Source organism: Electrona antarctica (assembly GCF_951216825.1).
Source record: "Electrona antarctica genome assembly, chromosome: 9".
NCBI classification, from domain to species: Eukaryota; Metazoa; Chordata; class Actinopteri; order Myctophiformes; family Myctophidae; genus Electrona; species Electrona antarctica.
Window position 1 is genome coordinate 6,718,799 of NC_136790.1, and position 23,165 is coordinate 6,741,963.

Sequence of the window (23,165 nt, forward strand, 5' to 3'; positions counted from 1 at the left end):
TCTGAATATTTTTTTTTTGCTATTTTTGAGGGGCGCTAGCCCCTCCTATATACAGGTTTTGTCACTGTTTGTTTTACATCACCTAATCAACATGAGTTAGACTTTAATATATTAGCACCCCCCCCTCCCGCATTTAGTTATAGTTATGTTAACTTTATGAACTAAATACAAATATATTGGACATAAAAAAGACAATAACATTTTAATACTAGTACTCAGCTGAAATCAATAATATATCAATGTTCGGATATTAGCCTGCAGGCCGCATTAAAGGGGAATTCCACTCATTTTCAACATTTTACTATGTCATTAATATACCTTAGAGCTGTTGTGTGGAAATAATACAAAACATCCCCCCATTCTGTGTTTCCTAGAACACAGAAAAAAGAAGAAATATTAACATGGTGAATCACATCTTGATGACATCATCAAGATGTGATTCACCATGTTAATGATTTTTTTCAGCCCTCCAGTTCTAGGAAACACAGAATGGGGGGACCTTTTTATTATTTCCACACAACAGCTCTAAGGTATAATTAATGACATAGTAAAATGTTGAAAATGAGTGGAATGCCCCTTTAAGTGATGGTGCGGCCCATGTGGTCCCCAGTTGCCCATGCATGGCATTCCATAGATAGACGTACGGTTGTTAAAGTCATCAATGGTGCAAAAGTATATATATATATGTGATGGCCCCTGGCCATATTTATTATTATTAGAGTTCTACTTTTGGTAGTAAGAGGTGATATTAGTAGGAGGGTATTGTGTTGGTCTTGTCTTCAGTCCAGGTGGTGAGCTGCAGTGTTCTGTGAAAGAGGCTTGGGTGGTGGCTTCATTGCCAATCAGCACAAATTATTGATGCTCTGGTCACGGAGGCGTGGCCAGGTTTCTTCTCACCTGTGATGAACTGATCACCCTCCCAGGATTGGTGGCTGCTCTCGTCTCCATGGCAACGCTGAGGTGGCAGGCTCAGCCCTCACTATAAAAGCCAGTCTGAGCCTGACCGTGACGGTAGCTGGAGAAGGAGGCAATCCTCCTTCCCCAACCAACTACCTTAACCAGTGACTTTGATTATGATTTGATCCCTTCGGAAAGGATCCCTTTTGGGTTTAGTCGTAGTGTTACAGTGTTGTTTGTTAGCCTAAGTTTTGTTGTTTTGCCAATTCAATTAATTGATTCGTGTTATGTAAATATTCATTCATTTATCCACATTTTTGTTAATAAATTCTATTTTTGCACAAGCTGCTCATTTTCAACATGTTGCTGGTCTTTGCCCCCTAGACACTAAGGGTCGTAACAATATATTTCATTTACGAGATACTGATAAATGCTAACTTCTGTCAGCGGCAGTAGCAGATCAAAACACTGAGTTGGCGTCACAGTCAGCCACTCTGTGTTCTGGATCGAATCAGCTCAGTTGACTCGTTTTCTCCAGGTAGCGTGCCTTTGCGTCTGTGTTTAGCTTCTCTGTGTGGTATTTCTCTGCCATGCACTGCCCAATCCATCTTTCCACCCATCTTTACCGATAACCGATATACCCTAGATACATTTTTGACATTTGAAAATATCAGATCTACATTGTAGATCTGCTATTGTCAACAAAAAATATATATATATTATATATATATATATATATATATACCTGACTGTTAGAAATAGTTAACAACCGCCGGGAGAACAACGCTCCACGCGTCCTAAACTCTTCTCCCTCCCAATCTTCCACCGTAGTCTGAAAACTAACCTTGAGACTCCATCTTAGCCCGTAGCACTTGCCCTAGCCTCTGTGTTTGTCCCATTTTTCGAGTTCTTAGTTGTCAGGCAGACCTCAAATCTCGCAGCCATAGAGAAATTGGTTCTATAACAGAGTTTAAATGTCTATCAATCACACATTGGCAACATACTCAAATGAAAACAAAATAAAACTAGAAAAGGTGACCCACAGGGCACAGGTCTCCACCAGGATAATAGTGTTTGTGATGTTTGGACAAAATGTGTAGGAGTAATATATGAAAAATCAAACAGAACTGTGTTGAACACATGACTATAGAGATAGTGTATACCAATTTGTGTGATGTATGGCTAAAATCTGTAAAGAAATGTGTTTAGTAAAAATTGGCGTCATGATGGCGATATAACAGGCAGATGTGGAAAATGTTTTTTTCCTTGGCCTCTGGGGAGTGCGCATACAAAGTTGTACACAGATCAGTTATAGGTAAAAACATGAATTGACCTGTTATAGCGCCACCATGAGGCTGCTTTGAAATTTTTTAAGTGACATTTCTTCCTCGGCCAAGTGGAAATCATGCTGTGTTCATGATTTGAGGCATTTTATTCAAATCTGACCAATCCTGCAAACTTTGAAAGGCAATCTTAGCCCATGGGGATGGAATATGGGGAAGCGGAGAGGTCTGTGTCGATCACATGACTATAGAGATAGTGTATACCGATTTGCGTGATGTATTGATAAAATGTGTATGAATAATATAAAGAAATGTGTTTTGCAAAAATCACCCTCATGGTGGCACTATAACTGGGCATTGTGGATAAATTGGGGCAGAGTTTCGTTGTTGGCATCCAGGGAGTGTGTGTGCACAGTTTGGTATCGACCGGGCCAACGGTGCCGGAGATTAGCTGTACACAGACGGACGGACGGACGCACACACAGACAAGTGTGTGCCGTAAACAGTGCAAAACATACTCTCTCCCCATGCCTTTGGCCTGGTGAAGACAATAAAAATAAATATATTAAAATTCATAAAAGGCATCAGATTTTGGGTAAATTATCTTGATTCCAAATATAGGCAATTCTAATTGCATGGTCTATATGCATTCCACTGATGCAGGTAACTGTTTGTACTGTGAAACAGTCCATATCTCTATGGTCCATATTTAGCATACACTGCATAAGTTTGCATAAGACAATTGAGAAGATATACATTTGTAGGCTAATTTAAAAGATGGCACTGTATTGAGGTGAATTATTTTAAGTCAGTGATGTGATGTTTTCATTTAAGACCATACAAAATGCATGCGCTTTAACATAATCCAGCACTGATCTGTTTCAAGTATTGGCCTTTCTCTCACTTAAAGTCAGTACCAGTATGGCCCTCTGGACTGAAATACTGCCCACCTGTGGACAGCATAAAATGCCCTTCTTGCCTTGCCTCTCAGGTCGTTCACAGCTTTGTTGAGGTTACCTGTGTTGCTGATGTTCCATTGTGTCAATGAAGGCGCTTCTTCACACCAATGACACCATAGATACTGTATTCATTTCATAGACATATAAAAGCAATGAGCCACCTCTGTAGAAAGCTCACGACCATTGAGTGTTTTTACCCGCTAATGTGCTGCCATTCAAATGGAAACAGCTGGTTTCAGTGTAGATTTCCAAATGTGTTCTCAATGTGAATGTGGGGTTTGGGGGTCTCCAACATGACACGATACAAATACAATGTTGTTAATGGGTGTGTCAGAATTTGTACACTCTCGGGCAAGGCAAGAAAAGCTTTTATACCATCAAACATCAGCTAGATGGGTGGGTGTGGGCATTTCACTCCAGAGACCCATCCTGACTTTGATAAAGCGAGCGAAAGGCTGAAACTTGACACATAGTGCTGAATTATGTTAAAACTGCATGGATTTTGTACAGTCCCAATGAAAACAACACAGACATGATCCACCTCAATGCAGTATCAACTTTTAAATTAGCCTACTAATTTCTACCTTGCCACTTGCAAAACTTCACAGGTCACTGATATGGCCATTGCAGTATGCTAACTATGGACTCAAGTCAGACATTTGTTATTTACCATTTTCTCGGAAATCGGTGACTGATCAAAAACAGCCAGTTTTTCATAGTTGCAATGTGACATAGCTCGATGCTGTAGTGGCCCCACCAAGTCCAACTACATGCTTTCCCCAGTTTTAGTTTTTTGCAGTGAAACACAGTAGAAGCTGTGCCTGTGACAAACCCTGGCAACCTTTCTATTTATTCTCTTTTTGTTCTATATACCCAGGCGGTTTGATTTCATTATACAAATCTTTAACGGTTATTTTGTTAGGGGGGTATTGTACTCACACCGGAGGACAACAATTTGATTCAATCACGACTGCTCAAGTGCTCATTCTTTTATTCCATAACTTCCAATCTCACTTGTTTATCCTGTATGAGTTGTATCTCTGTGTGTGTGTGTGTGTGTGTGTGTGTGTGTGATTTGCATGTTAAAGAACAGCTCCGCCCTCCAGACTCATCTGAGACAATAAAAGTTTCACCCAATCACCCTCAGTTCAGCAGACCAAACACAACTTCCAGTGAGGGACTGTCTTTCCACAGCTACAGGAGGGAATACTAACCAGGAGACTGCTGCTGACTCTGTCAGATGAATGATTTAACAAGAACCAGGATACACTGTGAAAGTCAACTTCAGGGAACATTGTATCTGGAGCAGGGGGTGTTTCTACCATTGACTGGCTGATTTTCTGTCTTGATCAGAGTGATTGTAGCTTCACAGAGAGACGCAATGGCATCTCAGTCGTGTCTTTCAGAAAAAGATTTTTACTGTACTGTGTGTTTGGACATTTTCAAAGATCCTGTTGTCCTGTTATGCAGCCACAGCTTCTGCAAAAGCTGCCTGCAGTGGGGAGAGAAGAAAATCAAGGAATGTCCAGTTTGTAAGAAAATATCTTCAATCAATCATCCACCCCGTAACCTGGCTCTGAAGAAGTTGTGTGAGGCCTTCGTACAGGATAGACGTCAGCATGCTGAGAAATGTACAAACCACAGTTACAGACCTATCGCTGCACTGGACTACAAGAAGGAGGACCTCCAGAAATCTCAGAAGACTTTTCAGAAGAAACTGAAGGTATTTAATGCAGTCAGGCAGAAATGTGTCCAAACAGCAGCATACATTAAAGTTCAGGCCCAGAACACAAAGGGGGAGATCAAGGAACAATTTCAAAAGCTCCATCAGTTTCTACATGAGGAAGAGGAGGCTAGCATCACTGCACTGAGAGAGGAAGAGGAACACAAGAGTCAATTGATGAACAAGATTATTGAGGGCCTGAGCAGAGATATATCATACATTTCAGACGCAAGCAGAGCCATCCAGACACAGCTGAGAGCTGAACACAGCGTATTCCGAGACAGCTCATTCCTACAGGATGACTACAAGATGATGAAGGAAAAATGCGAAGGAATCCAGTGCACAGCTTTTGGCCCCACACATGATCTGCCCTCAGGAGCACTGATAGATGTGGCCAAACACCTGGGCAACCTGGCATACAGAGCCTGGAACAAGATGAAGGACATTGTATTCTGGACTCCTGTCATCCTGGACCCCAAGACTGCTTATCCAGAGCCTGTCATGCTGTCTGATGATCTGACCAGTGTGAATGGGTCCTATCAGCCCGATTATCCATTCATGGAGAAGGTTCCTGACGTCCCAAAGAGGACGCTCTCTCTCTTACGCTACCCTGAAGATCTTACCGAATCTTACCTCTGTACATGTCTCTGAATATAATTGAAGGACCTGTACTTATTGTATTGCAGACTGTGTTGGCATGCAATCTTTCACTTAAACAGGTGTGTAGTAGTTATTTGCCCCACACATGATCTGCCCACAGGAGCACTGATAGATGTGACACCCTATTAAGTCTAATTGTTCATCTACTTCCTCATACAATATAGTCACTACTGTATTTTACCATTTCATCTACCGGTATATACTTTTGAAATATCCTGCCATGCTACAACATAAATTAAGCTATAGGATATGATTTATTTATTTTGATCTTGTGTTATTTGAGTTTAGTTGTTTAGTACTGTTTTAACCAACATTAAATCAATCCGAGGCAATATAGTAAAACACTATTCGTTTAACATTGATGTTTTTCTAAATGCATCAAGTCAGTCTTTAACAAAAAGTTACTGATGGACCAGAGCGAGTGAACAACATGCACACAGAGAGACAGATGCATTCTATCAGCCTTTTGTTCATTCTCACAAACAACACAAATTTGATTCAAATATGAATTAATTGATCTCCACAACAAGCTGCAAGGTGTATTTTAATTTTTGTATTTTAGTTGGACGGTTAATTGGGCTGTTTTTCTACTTACTTTATGAACTTGTAGATTTATATTTTCTCCTCATTTCTGGGCCCACATCTGTTTGATTTATTGATGTATGGATACATTAACACTATATTTTATTTTACTGTGTGGATTGAACAAGATGCTTTTCTGTTTCATTTGATTGAAATAAAAAAATATTGAGCTACAGAGATTGTTTTCCTTCTAGTCTATGAGCCATGTTATATTTCCCATTGTGGTTTTGATTATGAAACAATGAATCCCATCGAATACTGGACAACTCACCCCGGTGAGTTGTCTTCACTTTCTGACATGTCGGGGTGAGTTGTCTGTACTTTCCGCTGGGGTGAGTTGGGCGAGAAAGTACGGACAGCTCACCCCGAAAGTCCAGACAACTCACCCCGGTGGTTGTCTTCACTTTCTGACATTGCGGGGTGAGTTGTCTGTACTTTCCGTGGCACCCATTACAGTAGGCCTAATGCAATTTCGGATCTAACTATCGGTTCCTACAGACGTGCGCACACTGCGCAGTCACGGCTAATTATTTATTTACTTAACACTTTGATTGCTACAAGATCTCGACAGGCCTATTTGGATGTTGCTACCGTTTAACATTGCACAAAGGCCTTGTTCGGGGGCCCACAGCAAAATGTTCTCTTATAGCGAGAATCACACGCATACATCAAAAGAAAGCTGAACTTGTCCACTTCAATTTAAAAAATACATTTTGATTTTACCATGTTCCATTCTGGAGATATTGACCTTTTTGCAACACCTGCATTTGCCTGGAAGTGGTTATCTTGAACAGCGAGCAGAGTTATGGATGGTTTAAAGTCAGAGACATTGACAGGCAGATATAAAATTGAACCCAATAAATATCCTATACATCCTATACACCGAATGAAAGCCCTGAATGTGTACTTTTACGAGGAAAAGAGTAAACATTGATCCCATGTACAGTTAGACAGTAATTGGTTATTGAATGCAGCTTGTGCCCACCAGATAACTTCAGAGAAGACATGGACGTGAACTCCTCAATATTCACAAAATAAGGCCTATAGCGACATATAAATACTATATACCGTATGAAACAGAAGACTCTGCTTTCATAAGAAAAAAACTTCTACTGTAGTAATAATAAAAATCACACCCATGTGAAGTGAGTGGTGCAACTCTGTCCCATATTCTGTTCTCTGCTTATTCAATACAGCTCGCTATATACGGACTGAGGCAGAAAGTCATGTAAACCTTTTATTTACAGTTTGGTCTGTAAACTTCTACTGTAATAATAAAAATCACCCCCCTGTGAAGTGAGCGTTGCAACTGTTCTGTACTTATTCACTACAGCTCGCTATATACGGACTGAGACAGAAAGTCATGTAAACCTTTTATTTACAGTTTGGTCTGTAAACTTCTACTGTAATAATAAAAATCACACCCCTGTGAAGTGAGCGGTGCAACTGTTCTCTACAGTTGCACCGCTCACTTCACAGGGGTGTGATTTTTATTATAAAACGTTTGTTTTAAAAACACCATTAACAATGAAGGGAACATTTATCATCTCATCACATCATATTGTCCCTCATTACATCATTAACACCTGTCCCCTGTCAAAAACTAAAAAATAATAATTCAAAAACAAATTAACTAAGCATAAACTGCTATTTGAATTCCAATCTGGCTTCAGAACATCCACTCCACTGACACATACATACTACTGTATGAAAACATCAGGGAAGCCTTGCTCCTGTGTTTGAAACAGTTAGACTAATTTATCTCATGCACTGTTGTTGCACTATGGCAAATGCTATATATATATATATATATATATATATATATATATATATACACACTCTATTGGTAAAACAATGTTTGCAGATGGTACACAAATAGTAGGTCCTACCATAAGCAGTATTCAAACCTATATGAGATATGGATTAAAAGTCAAGTCAACTACACCACTATGCCACATGGCAATTGGTGAGACTGCTTCATCCCGCACCTGATTTCCCATTCATTCTCTATGGTATTACTGAACCACTACTGATGTAATAACATTCTATTATGCTTCTACAGAACTGATCTGCGTTGAACAGCAAAATGGTATTATAAATATGCATACTACTTTAATGATTTACTCATATATTTATAAATGGATCAAAGCTGAAATTAGGCAAATCAGTAACATTCATTCAGAACATGTGTCCAAAATTGAATTCAGATTTTTGTGCAATGGAAAGGAAAAGATATATAACTACAACCATTATTTATAAAGCATTATTGTTTGATATAGCCTACATGAAACCTTTCTCCCCAGACAGTCAGAAGATCAAGTCATCTTTATAGCACATATAACCCAAAGTACTTTCCAATGGGTCATGACAAAAATGATAGGCCTATTATACTGTAGGCCAGGGCCGGTTCTAGGGGAGGGCAGGGGTGGGCATAGCTCACCCAAACGTGCGTCTTGCTCACCAATGTGGGTTTGACACCCCACCCGCCCCAGCGGAGTCGCCCCCCCTTACAATTCTGTCTGCCCACCTGAGTGGGGCTGGCTAAATCCCCCTGCTGTAGGCCTACATAATAGCACACAAAGAAACATGTGACACAGATAAAATACAATAATATAGCCCATAGGCTATATTTGAACAATCTAAATTGTGATTATACTAATATTGACTTATTCTTCTTATTACATTATTGATATATATTATAATATGTAACAGGCAGCAATGGTGATTTTCACTGTGTAGCATTATTTGGATGATCAAACCAGGCCAGCCTAAACGGCTATAAGTGAACATGTGCCCAAAGACGTTGCTCACCCGATTTAATTTGATTTATGATTAATTTGGAGCAGACAGCAGCAGAGCTTTTCCAGTTATCACTGGAAACATAGCGTTCTGACTACAGTCTTTGGAATCACCACTAGATGGCAGAAGCGGCAGCGCTGCCGCCATCTTGGTGTGATTACGTCAAGTCATCGCACCAGCGTCGCCTCTTTATATAGAATCTCTTCTTTGGTGCTGATGTTAGTCTAGCCACAACGTAGAAGTCAATGTGCTGTTCTAAATGTCACTGCCAACTGAGGAAACTGTGTTTTCTTTTTTTTCTCTGACTGCTAGGGCAGAGTAATCTAGTAAGAGAGTGGCGACACGCTTTGATCTCGCCGCAAAGCGGGTGCCTATGGGCTATAGTTCCAAACGTTGGAACTATCCTATTGCGGTAGGACTTCCGCATTCCATTGTTACAGTGGGAATCAACACTATTGTCGCCACTCTCTTACTCTGTGTTACACCGTCTCCACACCTTAGCGCAAAACGGTCTTAAGCTGCGCACTTCTTAAGCTGCGCGCAGCTTAAATTCTGAGTTTTTAGACAGCTGGTGGATGGAAAAGAAGCTCCACCTTCGCTGACTTTTTGGGCGGAGGAGAGCGTTTCCGGGAATCTGGCCGTCGCGCAAGTATTCCGCGGAGGTGGAGCTTAATTTCCATCCACCAGCTGTCTAAAAACTCAAGCTTTAAGCTGCGCGCAGCCGAGAACGTGCGCAGCTCTTTCGACCGTGTGGCAGCACCTTGTGTGGTCGTATTTTTTTCATCTGCTGTTCATCATCACCTTTTTGTTTCTTTATCACAACGAACAATTAAATCAAGGTCTTTGAAATACTTTGTAATGATTGTTGACTATCTTGCAATTTCGGCGGTTGTGCCAAACGAGTCACGAGTTACATAAACCACGTGACAGAGGTGTTTTCTGCTCCATCAATGTCGTAACTCTGTTTTACTCTATGACACTGGTTAGCATATAGTCATCATTTGGGCTCCATCTTTTTGGCAAATCTAGAACTTGAGAGCTAGCAAATTTAGGACATCCGGTTGCTTTCAGAATAAAAGTGCCATTAATTAAATAATTATTACATTACATTATTAGTATTATTATTACAGTTATTGTAAAGACACACATTATGTTTCTGTGTAAAAATAAGTAATTAAATAACGTAAAAAAGGTATCTAAATGCTAAAATCTAAATCTAAATAAAAATGCTATTCACTGGAGTGCATGGACTTTATAAAGTGGACACTGGACAAAAGACGGCTCCGCGAGGCAACTGTTGTGACATATGCACGCGTTCAGGGAGATGTCCTCTACCACACCCCACTCTCCGCTAAGCGGGAGAGGTGTAAAATTCCGAGCAGCAGACCTTCTACTGCTGTCAAATGTAAAAAATGTGCCGTTTCCAGACCCAGAGTGGACACTGGACAAAAGACGGCTCCGCGAGGCAACTGTTGTGACATATGCAATGTGCATATGCATGTGCATGACAGAAACACCCAGGGACAGGCTACAGACCATAGTCAGATAACAGAAACACCCAGAGACAGGCTACAGACCATAGTCAGATAACAGAAACACCCAGGGACAGGCTACAGACCATAGTCAGATAACAGAAACACCCAGAGACAGGCTACAGACCATAGTCAGATAACAGAAACACCCAGACAGGCTACAGACCATAGTCAGATAACAGAAACACCCAGAGACAGGCTACAGACCATAGTCAGATAACAGAAACACCCATAGACAGGCTACAGACCATAGTCAGATAACAGAAACACCCAGAGACAGGCTACAGACCATAGTCAGATAACAGAAACACCCAGAGACAGGCTACAGACCATAGTCAGATAACAGAAACACCCAGAGACAGGCTACAGACCATAGTCAGATAACAGAAACACCCATAGACAGGCTACAGACCATAGTCAGATAACAGAAACACCCAGAGACAGGCTACAGACCATAGTCAGATAACAGAAACACCCAGAGACAGGCTACAGACCATAGTCAGATAACAGAAACACCCAGAGACAGGCTACAGACCATAGTCAGATAACAGAAACACCCATAGACAGGCTACAGACCATAGTCAGATAACAGAAACACCCAGAGACAGGCTACAGACCATAGTCAGATAACAGAAACACCCATAGACAGGCTACAGACCATAGTCAGATAACAGAAACACCCAGAGACAGGCTACAGACCATAGTCAGATAACAGAAACACCCATAGACAGGCTACAGACCATAGTCAGATAACAGAAACACCCAGAGACAGGCTACAGACCATAGTCAGATAACAGAAACACCCAGAGACAGGCTACAGACCATAGTCAGATAACAGAAACACCCATAGACAGGCTACAGACCATAGTCAGATAACAGAAACACCCAGAGACAGGCTACAGACCATAGTCAGATAACAGAAACACCCATAGACAGGCTACAGACCATAGTCAGATAACAGAAACACCCAGAGACAGGCTACAGACCATAGTCAGATAACAGAAACACCCATAGACAGGCTACAGACCATAGTCAGATAACAGAAACACCCAGGGACAGGCTACAGACCATAGTCAGATAACAGAAACACCCATAGACAGGCTACAGACCATAGTCAGATAACAGAAACACCCAGAGACAGGCTACAGACCATAGTCAGATAACAGAAACACCCATAGACAGGCTACAGACCATAGTCAGATAACAGAAACACCCAGGGACAGGCTACAGACCATAGTCAGATAACAGAAACACCCATAGACAGGCTACAGACCATAGTCAGATAACAGAAACACCCAGGGACAGGCTACAGACCATAGTCAGATAACAGAAACACCCAGAGACAGGCTACAGACCATAGTCAGATAACAGAAACACCCAGAGACAGGCTACAGACCATAGTCAGATAACAGAAACACCCATAGACAGGCTACAGACCATAGTCAGATAACAGAAACACCCAGAGACAGGCTACAGACCATAGTCAGATAACAGAAACACCCAGAGACAGGCTACAGACCATAGTCAGATAACAGAAACACCCAGAGACAGGCTACAGACCATAGTCAGATAACAGAAACACCCAGGGACAGGCTACAGACCATAGTCAGATAACAGAAACACCCAGAGACAGGCTACAGACCATAGTCAGATAACAGAAACACCCATAGACAGGCTACAGACCATAGTCAGATAACAGAAACACCCAGAGACAGGCTACAGACCATAGTCAGATAACAGAAACACCCAGAGACAGGCTACAGACCATAGTCAGATAACAGAAACACCCAGAGACAGGCTACAGACCATAGTCAGATAACAGAAACACCCAGAGACAGGCTACAGACCATAGTCAGATAACAGAAACACCCAGGGACAGGCTACAGACCATAGTCAGATAACAGAAACACCCAGAGACAGGCTACAGACCATAGTCAGATAACAGAAACACCCAGAGACAGGCTACAGACCATAGTCAGATAACAGAAACACCCAGAGACAGGCTACAGACCATAGTCAGATAACAGAAACACCCAGAGACAGGCTACAGACCATAGTCAGATAACAGAAACACCCATAGACAGGCTACAGACCATAGTCAGATAACAGAAACACCCATAGACAGGCTACAGACCATAGTCAGATAACAGAAACACCCAGGGACAGGCTACAGACCATAGTCAGATAACAGAAACACCCATAGACAGGCTACAGACCATAGTCAGATAACAGAAACACCCAGAGACAGGCTACAGACCATAGTCAGATAACAGAAACACCCAGAGACAGGCTACAGACCATAGTCAGATAACAGAAACACCCAGAGACAGGCTACAGACCATAGTCAGATAACAGAAACACCCAGAGACAGGCTACAGACCATAGTCAGATAACAGAAACACCCATAGACAGGCTACAGACCATAGTCAGATAACAGAAACACCCATAGACAGGCTACAGACCATAGTCAGATAACAGAAACACCCAGGGACAGGCTACAGACCATAGTCAGATAACAGAAACACCCATAGACAGGCTACAGACCATAGTCAGATAACAGAAACACCCAGAGACAGGCTACAGACCATAGTCAGATAACAGAAACACCCAGAGACAGGCTACAGACCATAGTCAGATAACAGAAACACCCAGAGACAGGCTACAGACCATAGTCAGATAACAGAAACACCCAGAGACAGGCTACAGACCATAGTCAGATAACAGAAACACCCAGAGACAGGCTACAGACCATAGTCAGATAACAGAAAAACCCATAGACAGGCTACAGACCATAGTCAGATAACAGAAACACCCAGAGACAGGCTACAGACCATAGTCAGATAACAGAAACACCCAGGGACAGGCTACAGACCATAGTCAGATAACAGAAACACCCATAGACAGGCTACAGACCATAGTCAGATAACAGAAACACCCATAGACAGGCTACAGACCATAGTCAGATAACAGAAACACCCAGGGACAGGCTACAGACCATAGTCAGATAACAGAAACACCCAGACAGGCTACAGACCATAGTCAGATAACAGAAACACCCAGGGACAGGCTACAGACCATAGTCAGATAACAGAAACACCCAGACAGGCTACAGACCATAGTCAGATAACAGAAACACCCAGGGACAGGCTACAGACCATAGTCAGAATACAGAAACACCCATAGACAGGCTACAGACCATAGTCAGATAACAGAAACACCCAGAGACAGGCTACAGACCATAGTCAGATAACAGAAACACCCATAGACAGGCTACAGACCATAGTCAGATAACAGAAACACCCAGAGACAGGCTACAGACCATAGTCAGATAACAGAAACACCCAGGGACAGGCTACAGACCATAGTCAGATAACAGAAACACCCAGAGACAGGCTACAGACCATAGTCAGATAACAGAAACACCCATAGACAGGCTACAGACCATAGTCAGATAACAGAAACACCCAGAGACAGGCTACAGACCATAGTCAGATAACAGAAACACCCAGAGACAGGCTACAGACCATAGTCAGATAACAGAAACACCCAGACAGGCTACAGACCATAGTCAGATAACAGAAAAACCCATAGACAGGCTACAGACCATAGTCAGATAACAGAAACACCCAGAGACAGGCTACAGACCATAGTCAGATAACAGAAACACCCAGAGACAGGCTACAGACCATAGTCAGATAACAGAAACACCCAGAGACAGGCTACAGACCATAGTCAGATAACAGAAACACCCAGAGACAGGCTACAGACCATAGTCAGATAACAGAAAAACCCATAGACAGGCTACAGACCATAGTCAGATAACAGAAACACCCAGGGACAGGCTACAGACCATAGTCAGATAACAGAAACACCCATAGACAGGCTACAGACCATAGTCAGATAACAGAAAAACCCATAGACAGGCTACAGACCATAGTCAGATAACAGAAACACCCAGGGACAGGCTACAGACCATAGTCAGATAACAGAAACACCCAGGGACAGGCTACAGACCATAGTCAGAATACAGAAACACCCATAGACAGGCTACAGACCATAGTCAGATAACAGAAACACCCAGGGACAGGCTACAGACCATAGTCAGATAACAGAAACACCCATAGACAGGCTACAGACCATAGTCAGATAACAGAAACACCCATAGACAGGCTACAGACCATAGTCAGATAACAGAAACACCCATAGACAGGCTACAGACCATAGTCAGATAACAGAAACACCCAGAGACAGGCTACAGACCATAGTCAGATAACAGAAACACCCAGAGACAGGCTACAGACCATAGTCAGAATACAGAAACACCCATAGACAGGCTACAGACCATAGTCAGATAACAGAAACACCCAGAGACAGGCTACAGACCATAGTCAGATAACAGAAACACCCATAGACAGGCTACAGACCATAGTCAGATAACAGAAACACCCATAGACAGGCTACAGACCATAGTCAGATAACAGAAACACCCAGAGACAGGCTACAGACCATAGTCAGATAACAGAAACACCCAGAGACAGGCTACAGACCATAGTCAGATAACAGAAACACCCATAGACAGGCTACAGACCATAGTCAGATATACGGCAGGAGCCAAAATGTTTGTTTCACAATGAAAAGTCCCTCAGTATTTTCAGACACCACAAGATCAAAATCTGCCCAAAACTTAAAATACCAATTTTTTATTACAGACATATTTTTCCCTCATAGGAATGTTTTTGAAGCTTTTGACCACTTTTTGAAGCTTCCCTCAAGGCAACATTTCTCTAACCCATTCTGGGCGGGAACCCCTTTTGGTGTTTTAAAGCATTATGTTATACTTTTAGCTATTGAAAAATAGCAGATCTACAAGCTCATAGCGCGGCACCGAGTGCCGCGCTACGAGCTTGTAGATCTGCTATTTTTGAAAAATCGTCAAAATGTGCCTCAAATCTTTGAATATATATTGGTCCCTGGAACAACATATTTTCAGATGGGGATCGGCAGCCAATTTCATATATTTTTGAAATATTACCCAGCCATAACATGAACACAGCATGCACACACAGTACAAAGAGGCCAATATAGCAATGACTTTTACATGCATTGACCCTTTTAGACCTGAGGACGATTCTACAAATGCTAGTTCTAAATCCTGACAAGTTTTTTGAAAATCCTGTGTTTCTGTGTCCGTCGTTCTCAAACATTTTAATGTCAAGGACACCCAAAAATATATGTAATTGGCCGCCGACCCCCCCATCTGAAAAAGATGTTGTTCCAGAGACTTCCCCAGAAGCAAAGATTTGAGTTAAAAACATTCAAAGATTTGCGCCACATTTTCACGATTTTTCAAAAAGAGCAGACCTACAAGCTCGTAGCGCAGCACTCGGTGCCGCGCTATGAGCTTGTAGATTTGCTATTTTTCAACAGCTAAAGCATTTCAACATAATGCTTAAAACACCAAAAGGGGTTCCTGCCCAGAATGGATTAAACACCACTGTTGTAAGGAGATGTATAGAGCAGTAAACCACTGTTGTAAGGAGATGTATAGAGCAGTAAACCACTGTTGTAAGGAGATGTATAGAGCAGTAAACCACTGTTGTAAGGAGATGTATAGAGCAGCTGAGGGAGTATACAGCAGATGCATGTCTCTCAGTGCAGTGACATTCTGTGAATTTTTGCCATAATCATATTAAAATATGTATCATTTTCGGCCAAATTTGAGACTTGGGGGGTGCGTCAGCTAGGTCAGGAGGTAACAGGGTGTATGGCCAAACAAGTTTAGGGACCGCTGGCCTAGAAGAATATGCCATAAATGATGCATATTTGAGGGTATTTAAAGTCTGTCTGCGTTTTACAGTGGTCTCCCTCGTCATCTGTTTTTACTTTGGACCTTTGGACCTTTGCCTGGTTGGAAATCCCAGAATTCTACACTTTCATGTTGTAAGGAGATGTATAGAGTCAGTAAAACACTGTTGTAAGGAGATAGTCAGTAAAACACTGTTGTAAGGAGATGTATAGAGTCAGTAAAACACTGTTGTAAGGAGATAGTCAGTAAAACACTGTTGTAAGGAGATGTATAGAGTCAGTAAAACACTGTTGTAAGGAGATAGTCAGTAAAACACTGTTGTAAGGAGATGTATAGAGTCAGTAAAACACTGTTGTAAGGAGATAGTCAGTAAAACACTGTTGTAAGGAGATGTATAGAGTCAGTAAAACACTGTTGTAAGGAGATAGTCAGTAAAACACTGTTGTAAGGAGATGTATAGAGTCAGTAAAACACTGTTGTAAGGAGATAGTCAGTAAAACACTGTTGTAAGGAGATGTATAGAGTCAGTAAAACACTGTTGTAAGGAGATAGTCAGTAAAACACTGTTGTAAGGAGATGTATAGAGTCAGTAAAACACTGTTGTAAGGAGATAGTCAGTAAAACACTGTTGTAAGGAGATGTATAGAGTCAGTAAAACACTGTTGTAAGGAGATAGTCAGTAAAACACTGTTGTAAGGAGATGTATAGAGTCAGTAAAACACTGTTGTAAGGAGATAGTCAGTAAAACACTGTTGTAAGGAGATATAGTCAGTAAAACACTGTTGTAAGGAGATAGTCAGTAAAACACTGATGTGTGGTGACTCTCCTATTGGCCTTCACTGATGTGTGGAGACTCTCCTATTGGCCTTCACTGATGTGTGGAGACTCTCCTATTGGCCTTCACTGATGTGTGAATCAGGATGGTGACTCTCCTATTGGCCTTCACTGATGTGTGACTCTCCTATTGGCCTTCACTGATGTGTGACTCTCCTATTGGCCTTCACTGATGTGTGGAGACTCTCCTATTGGCCTTCACTGATGTGTGGAGACTCTCCTATTGGCCTTCACTGATGTGTGACTCTCCTATTGGCCTTCACTGATGTGTGACTCTCCTATTGGCCTTCACTGATGTGTGACTCTCCTATTGGCCTTCACTGATGTGTGACTCTCCTATTGGCCTTCACTGATGTGTGGTGACTCTCCTATTGGCCTTCACTGATGTGTGGTGACTTTCCTATTGGCCTTCACTGATGTGTGCCTAGGATTACTATACAATATCCATATTGATTTCCATAAAAATATGATAGCTAAGACATCACATCACAAATTATTAAAATAGTCAATCCCTCTAATCACTCACCAGTGGATCTCTCTCTCTCTCTCTCTCTCTCCCCCTGATGTGTTGCGTACGTGTGAATTGGGTCAGTATGTGTGTCTCACAGACAGTTAGCAGTGCTGCAATTGACAACGTCTCCCCTGTGGGTTCCTGTCTCTCCCTTGATTCTGACAGTAAGACTCTCTCAATAATGCCACAATATCAACTTCTCTATTCTTCTCTCTCTCACAGACATGTCTTCATCAATAATGCCACTATGCCAACTTCTCTATTCTCTCTCTCACACAAGAAACTATAAAGGTCATTGACCCTTTCAGTTCAACTAGGCCTTTCTGAAGGGTTCTATCTGGTGCAGCTGTCCTTCAGAGGGTCACCACTTATACAAACTACCCTGACCTCGACCTTGACCTCGACCCTGACCTCGACCTTGACCCCGACCTTGACCCCAACAGCCTACAGTCCAATAAATTGTCTTAGTATAAAAGTGTGAAAAGAGACTATTCAAATACTTCAATACAATTAAAACAGCCTTTCTTTCACACCATCAGAATTAAACAATACAAGGAAGAATCATTTAGGAATCCTTAAACATTCTGCTGAGAAATAGCCTTCCTGCCCAGGTTCAAATCACTCGGAAACATCAAAGTATGAAATTCAAATGACTATAGTTGGGACTTCTTTAAAGTGACTGACGTTTGGAGTCCAATGCTCTTCCTCAGTGTCTGTTATAGTCACTCAACATCACAATGTTCTTCCTCAGTGTCTGTTATAGTCACTCAACACCACAATGCTCTTCCTCAGTGTCTGTTATAGTCACTCAACATCACAATGTTCTTCCTCAGTGTCTGTTATAGTCACTCAACACCACAATGCTCTTCCTCAGTGTCTGTTATAGTCGCTCAACACCTGCCCAAGTTTGGGTTGGGGATGTGCATGCATGTCTTGTTGTGAATTTCCTCAGCAATGATGCCGGTGGTGGATTGACTCATATTATGGGTCAATCCACCGGCATCATTGCTGAGGAAATTCACACCACAGTAGCTGCTTTCTGATTGGCTAGAAGCAGTGCAATTTTACCACATCGCTGTTCTCTCAAAGAGTCCATCATCAACGTCCTCTCTTGTGACTTCTGTTCCATCAAGCTGTACAAGGAGAGCAGTCTGAAAACCCACTACAATATCTGAAGACGTGTACACCTCAACTGGAGTCAATTCAACTCAGAAACTCAACTCAACTCAATTCAACTCAGAAATTCAACTGAACTCAACCTAAAATGTCTGAAGACATCTACACCACACCAGAGCCGACCGACGACACTTATGAAACCCTCAGTGTTTCTGACCCTGAGAACACAGCACGGCATGGAGGTATAGAACTAACCGTCTACGAAAACCTCCGAGGTTCTGACCCTGGGAACACAGCACAGCATGGAGGTAAAAACAAAGAATACTATTACTACTACTACTACTACTACTAATAATAATAATACAATGATTTAAGTAACACATCTATCGATCTTACGCAATAGCAGTTGTATAGTGTCGGCGAAGCCAAATCACAGTGCCTCTCTTTAATATCAATGCTTTATTGGATGTGTTTAATGGTACACTAACATGTATTCACATGCAATCATATCACTGTAGCAACACAATACATGTGCTCTGCCTTAATGTATACAATAATAGTGAAAATGTGTCTGATGTTTACATTCAGGATTTAAGAAGAATGTCTTCAAAGCTGTTGCAGCGTGTGTGGGGCTGCTCCTATTGGCTGGCATCATTGTCCTGGTCATACTCAGTGAGTAGCATTTTATAAACACTACTGTATCATTATGTCTCATATTTGAGTCAGGAATAGTTTGATTGATTGATTGAATGAATACTTTAACAGTTTGCCAAAAAGAACACATGCGGGAAAGTTCAATACAAAGTCTGATATTTGAAGATTTGGTGTGTGTGTGTGTGTGTGTGTGTGTGCGCGCGTGTGTGCGTGCGTGCAATAAGTCAAAACATGAGCTTTAGGAGTGCATTGACGCAGAGAATATACCGCCCAAATTATAGACATTTGTCCGACAACACCAAAATAAATGACTGCAGTGTGGACCTTTAGGACCTGGTCCTGTCTGTCCTTGTGGACACATAGATACTTTACAATGACAAACGCTACATGCAGGCACGGAGATACTGGGGGGGAAGGGGGGTTGGTCTCCCCCCGGCCTGGACCTCTTGGGGGCCCGGGCTGTCAGATGATCGATGGATGATTTTTTACACAGTCACTCACGACAGATAAAACCAGCGGGCCCCCGCGAATCCCGCATCCTCCCGCAATTAACCAGATACAGAGATTATAGCTATAGCCTATAATAGCCTATAATAGCAAAATATGAATGTCTGATGAGAATGTATAATTTCCCTACTGCGCTGGACAAGCACTGTGGAGTCTGTCTCACTCTCTCCAACAGACATCCTCAGCCACGCTCCCAAAGTGGCAGCACCTGTCAATCATTAGTAGGCTAATCACTCTCTGTGAGAAGTGCAGACTTTTTCGCTTCTAAACCACTTGTTGCTCTGTGTGCGTCACTCAGCAATAAGGTGAAACAGAGAACACAAGGCTATTTGTTTTTTTTAACACGCAGCACCTCTCTCTCTCTCTCTCTCTCTCTGTGATTGTGAGACTATGGTTTAGCGTATATGAAACGATAAAATTGCGGGATGGTGCAGGACTAAATGGGACTTATTTTTTTGTTGCGGACGGGAGCGGCGGACAGGTGCTTGCAAAGTTGCACAGCAGCAGCAGCATAAAAATAAATATTATTTGTATTAGCTTGTCCGACACCTTGTCTGACAAGGTTCGGCAAGGCCCGGTCGTGTGGTCAACCCCATGGCCCGGTACCGGGTTGTTCCGCCTCTGGCTACATGACAGATTAAAATCTGAAAATCTAAAACTAGAACTTCAACCGGACACCTATTTGTCTCATTGTCAAATGCAATAAAGTTGGATGTAAAACTAATCAGTGTGTTGATTATCCTTCTTGCAGATTTGGACCTGACTGAACAGAGAGGCCAGTGGAAGACCAGTTATGATGAGTTAGAGACCAGACTTAACAACATGACTGACCAGAGAGGCCAGTTACTGACCAGACTTAACAACATGACTGACCAGAGAGGCCAGTTACTGACCAGACTTAACAACATGACTGAACAGAGAGGCCAGTTACTGACCAGACTTAACAACATGACTGAACAGAGAGACCAGTGGAAAACCAGTTTTGACAAGTTACTGACCAGACTTAACGACATGACTGACAAACCAGATGACCTGAAGATACGTTGTGGTCAGTGAGACAATGTTTTTTATTCATTCTAATACCATGTAGAATGTAGATCATCATGTCATTAATCTGAGCACATGAAAACAGTGTCTAACATTATATTTTGTGGTTAGAATCACATGGATTTACATTTGGTGGTGATGGGTGTTACTACATCTCTACTGCGACGACGAACTGGGAGGACAGCAGAGCATTCTGTACAGCCAGACAATCTGACCTGATGACCATAAAGAGCAAAGAGAAGCAGGTGCAGTGTGTGTGTGTGTGTGTGTGTGTGTGTGTGTGTGTGTGTGTGTGTGTGTGTGTGTGTGTGTGTGTGTGTGTGTGTGTGTGTGTGTGTGTGTGTGTGTGTGTGTGTGTGTGTGTACGCGCGCGCGCGCGTGCGTGCTGTATTAAATGTACATCTAGTTGAGACACACATCTAGTATTGTACACATTGTACTTCAGTAACCAGCTGCTTGTCTGTCCAGGACTTTGTTGACAGACTCGTTGGCAAAAACAAGTGGGTGTGGCTTGGATTGACCGACAGCGAGACAGAAGGAGTGTGGAAGTGGGTGGATGGAACACCACTGACCACAACGTAAGACTTTACCTTCATTATTCTACTGAGGCCGATTCTAAAAACGCCTTCTAAATACTGACCTAAGTTTCCTGAAAAACTTCAAATATTTATATAGCAGCATCACATTTCTTTAATACTGTACATACTGTACAGAACCCCAAAAGGGATTCCCGTCCAGAACGGGTTAAAGAAAACATTTTAACTACATTTATTTTCAGCAAACTACATTTCACATTATTTCCTCTTCATATTTATTTCTAAATTGAACTCTATAATAAAACACAATTACTCTGTATCCGTTGTTTATTTCATTGTCCAGTTAATTTGTACCTAAATATATAATGTAATATAGTCATAATAAGTCATGATTAAAAAAAAACTAAACATTCAGATAAAATCCTTGTTGTGAAGGTATTGTAATGTATTAATGTTTCTACTTCTACAGGTACTGGGGGTCTGGTGAGCCTAATGACGGCCGTGACGGAGAAGACTGTGGTGCGTTTCGTAATGGAGGATGGTACGACTATACATGTTGGTTCACATGCTATTTGATTTGTGAAATAGTTTTCTAGAGCAGAGGTTCCCAACCACCAGTAAGTCTGGTCTCTAACTTGTCAAAATGGACCTACCGGTATTTACTTTGTCTCTGAGGTCTCAGAGCTCTTCGGTAAAACGTTGAGATTTGAAATGGTCATTGTTCGCTCAATTCTCAACCTTTTTTTAAAAATTAAAACATCTCCATAACCCTTGGGGAGTTTGCTTTCATTCGCTGTATCACACCCGATTCAATTCTTATTCAATAAAATGCTACGAGCGAAGACCATAACATCGGGGGCCGCAGCATTACACATGGCGCACGTAGTAGGTGCCGGTGGCATTTCAACTCATTCCTTCGTGGTGACTCGAATGAAATAAAATACAATAAACGTTATTTTACTGGTGTTTTTCAATAGAAACAAATAAAGAGGGTGTGTGCAACAGTGCATGCATGCGTGCAGCAATATCTGTCCTGAGTGTCGGGATGTAGTGGTATGGTCTCACATAAAAATGTTGAGATTTGAAACGCCCATGATTCGGTGATTTCTCAACCTTTTTTTAAAATGTAAAATTCTCCATAATCATTATGGAAAAGTTTGCTTTCATTCGCTGTATGATACATTATGCTATTCTCATCGAGTCAAACATAGCAAGCGAAGACCATAACATCGGGGATCCCCCGATGTCATGCCATTACGCACTGCAGTGACTGCAGGTGAAGCTTATTCTTACATGAATCGAATGAAATAAAATAAAATAAAATAAACTACAGCTGTTTTTCCATAGAAACAAATAAGAGCGTGTGTGCAACAGTGCATATACATCATGTATGATGTATATGCACGGATTTCGGATGTCGGATTGCCGTCTTGTCTTTCATTAAAAAAAGTTGAGATTTAGAATGTCCATAATTCTCTCATTTCTCAACCGTTTTTTAAAATGTAAAAATCTCCATATTCCTTAGGAATCTTGCTTCCATTCGCTGTATAGTACATGGTTCTATTATTATCGAATTAAACAATATCAAACGAACTTGTATGTTCGGGGGTTAGACGATTCTGGGAACATTACGCATGGATCGCCAATTTGCCAGCCTATGCTGCGGATCTACTCGCAGTTCTATTCCGATCCGAAAGGTAGGTTTAGTTATTCATTTAT

At 41.8% G+C, this 23,165-nt stretch overlaps 1 protein-coding gene and 1 long non-coding RNA gene across 2 annotated transcripts; both read left to right on the forward strand.

Annotated features, from left to right (window-relative positions):
• Nucleotides 1-4,307: 4,307 nt before the first annotated feature.
• Nucleotides 4,308-6,279, forward strand: LOC306929447 (E3 ubiquitin-protein ligase TRIM35-like). The gene has a single exon (XM_079509988.1). It carries the CDS (start codon nt 4,521-4,523, stop codon nt 5,511-5,513), a length of 993 nt encoding a protein of 330 aa, XP_079366114.1. The 5' UTR covers nt 4,308-4,520; the 3' UTR covers nt 5,514-6,279.
• Nucleotides 6,280-21,079: 14,800 nt separating this feature from the next.
• On the forward strand, nt 21,080-22,007 carry LOC306929144. The gene is made up of 3 exons (XR_013790752.1): nt 21,080-21,155; nt 21,379-21,488; nt 21,916-22,007. It is a non-coding gene; the product is annotated as an uncharacterized lncRNA (long non-coding RNA).
• The last annotated feature ends 1,158 nt before the right edge of the window (nt 22,008-23,165 follow it).

Excerpts from the sequence above, each read along its gene's own strand:
- LOC306929447 (XM_079509988.1), top strand. The coding sequence starts at position 4,521 with ATGGCATCTCAGTCGTGTCTTTCAGAAAAAGATTTTTACTGTACTGTG.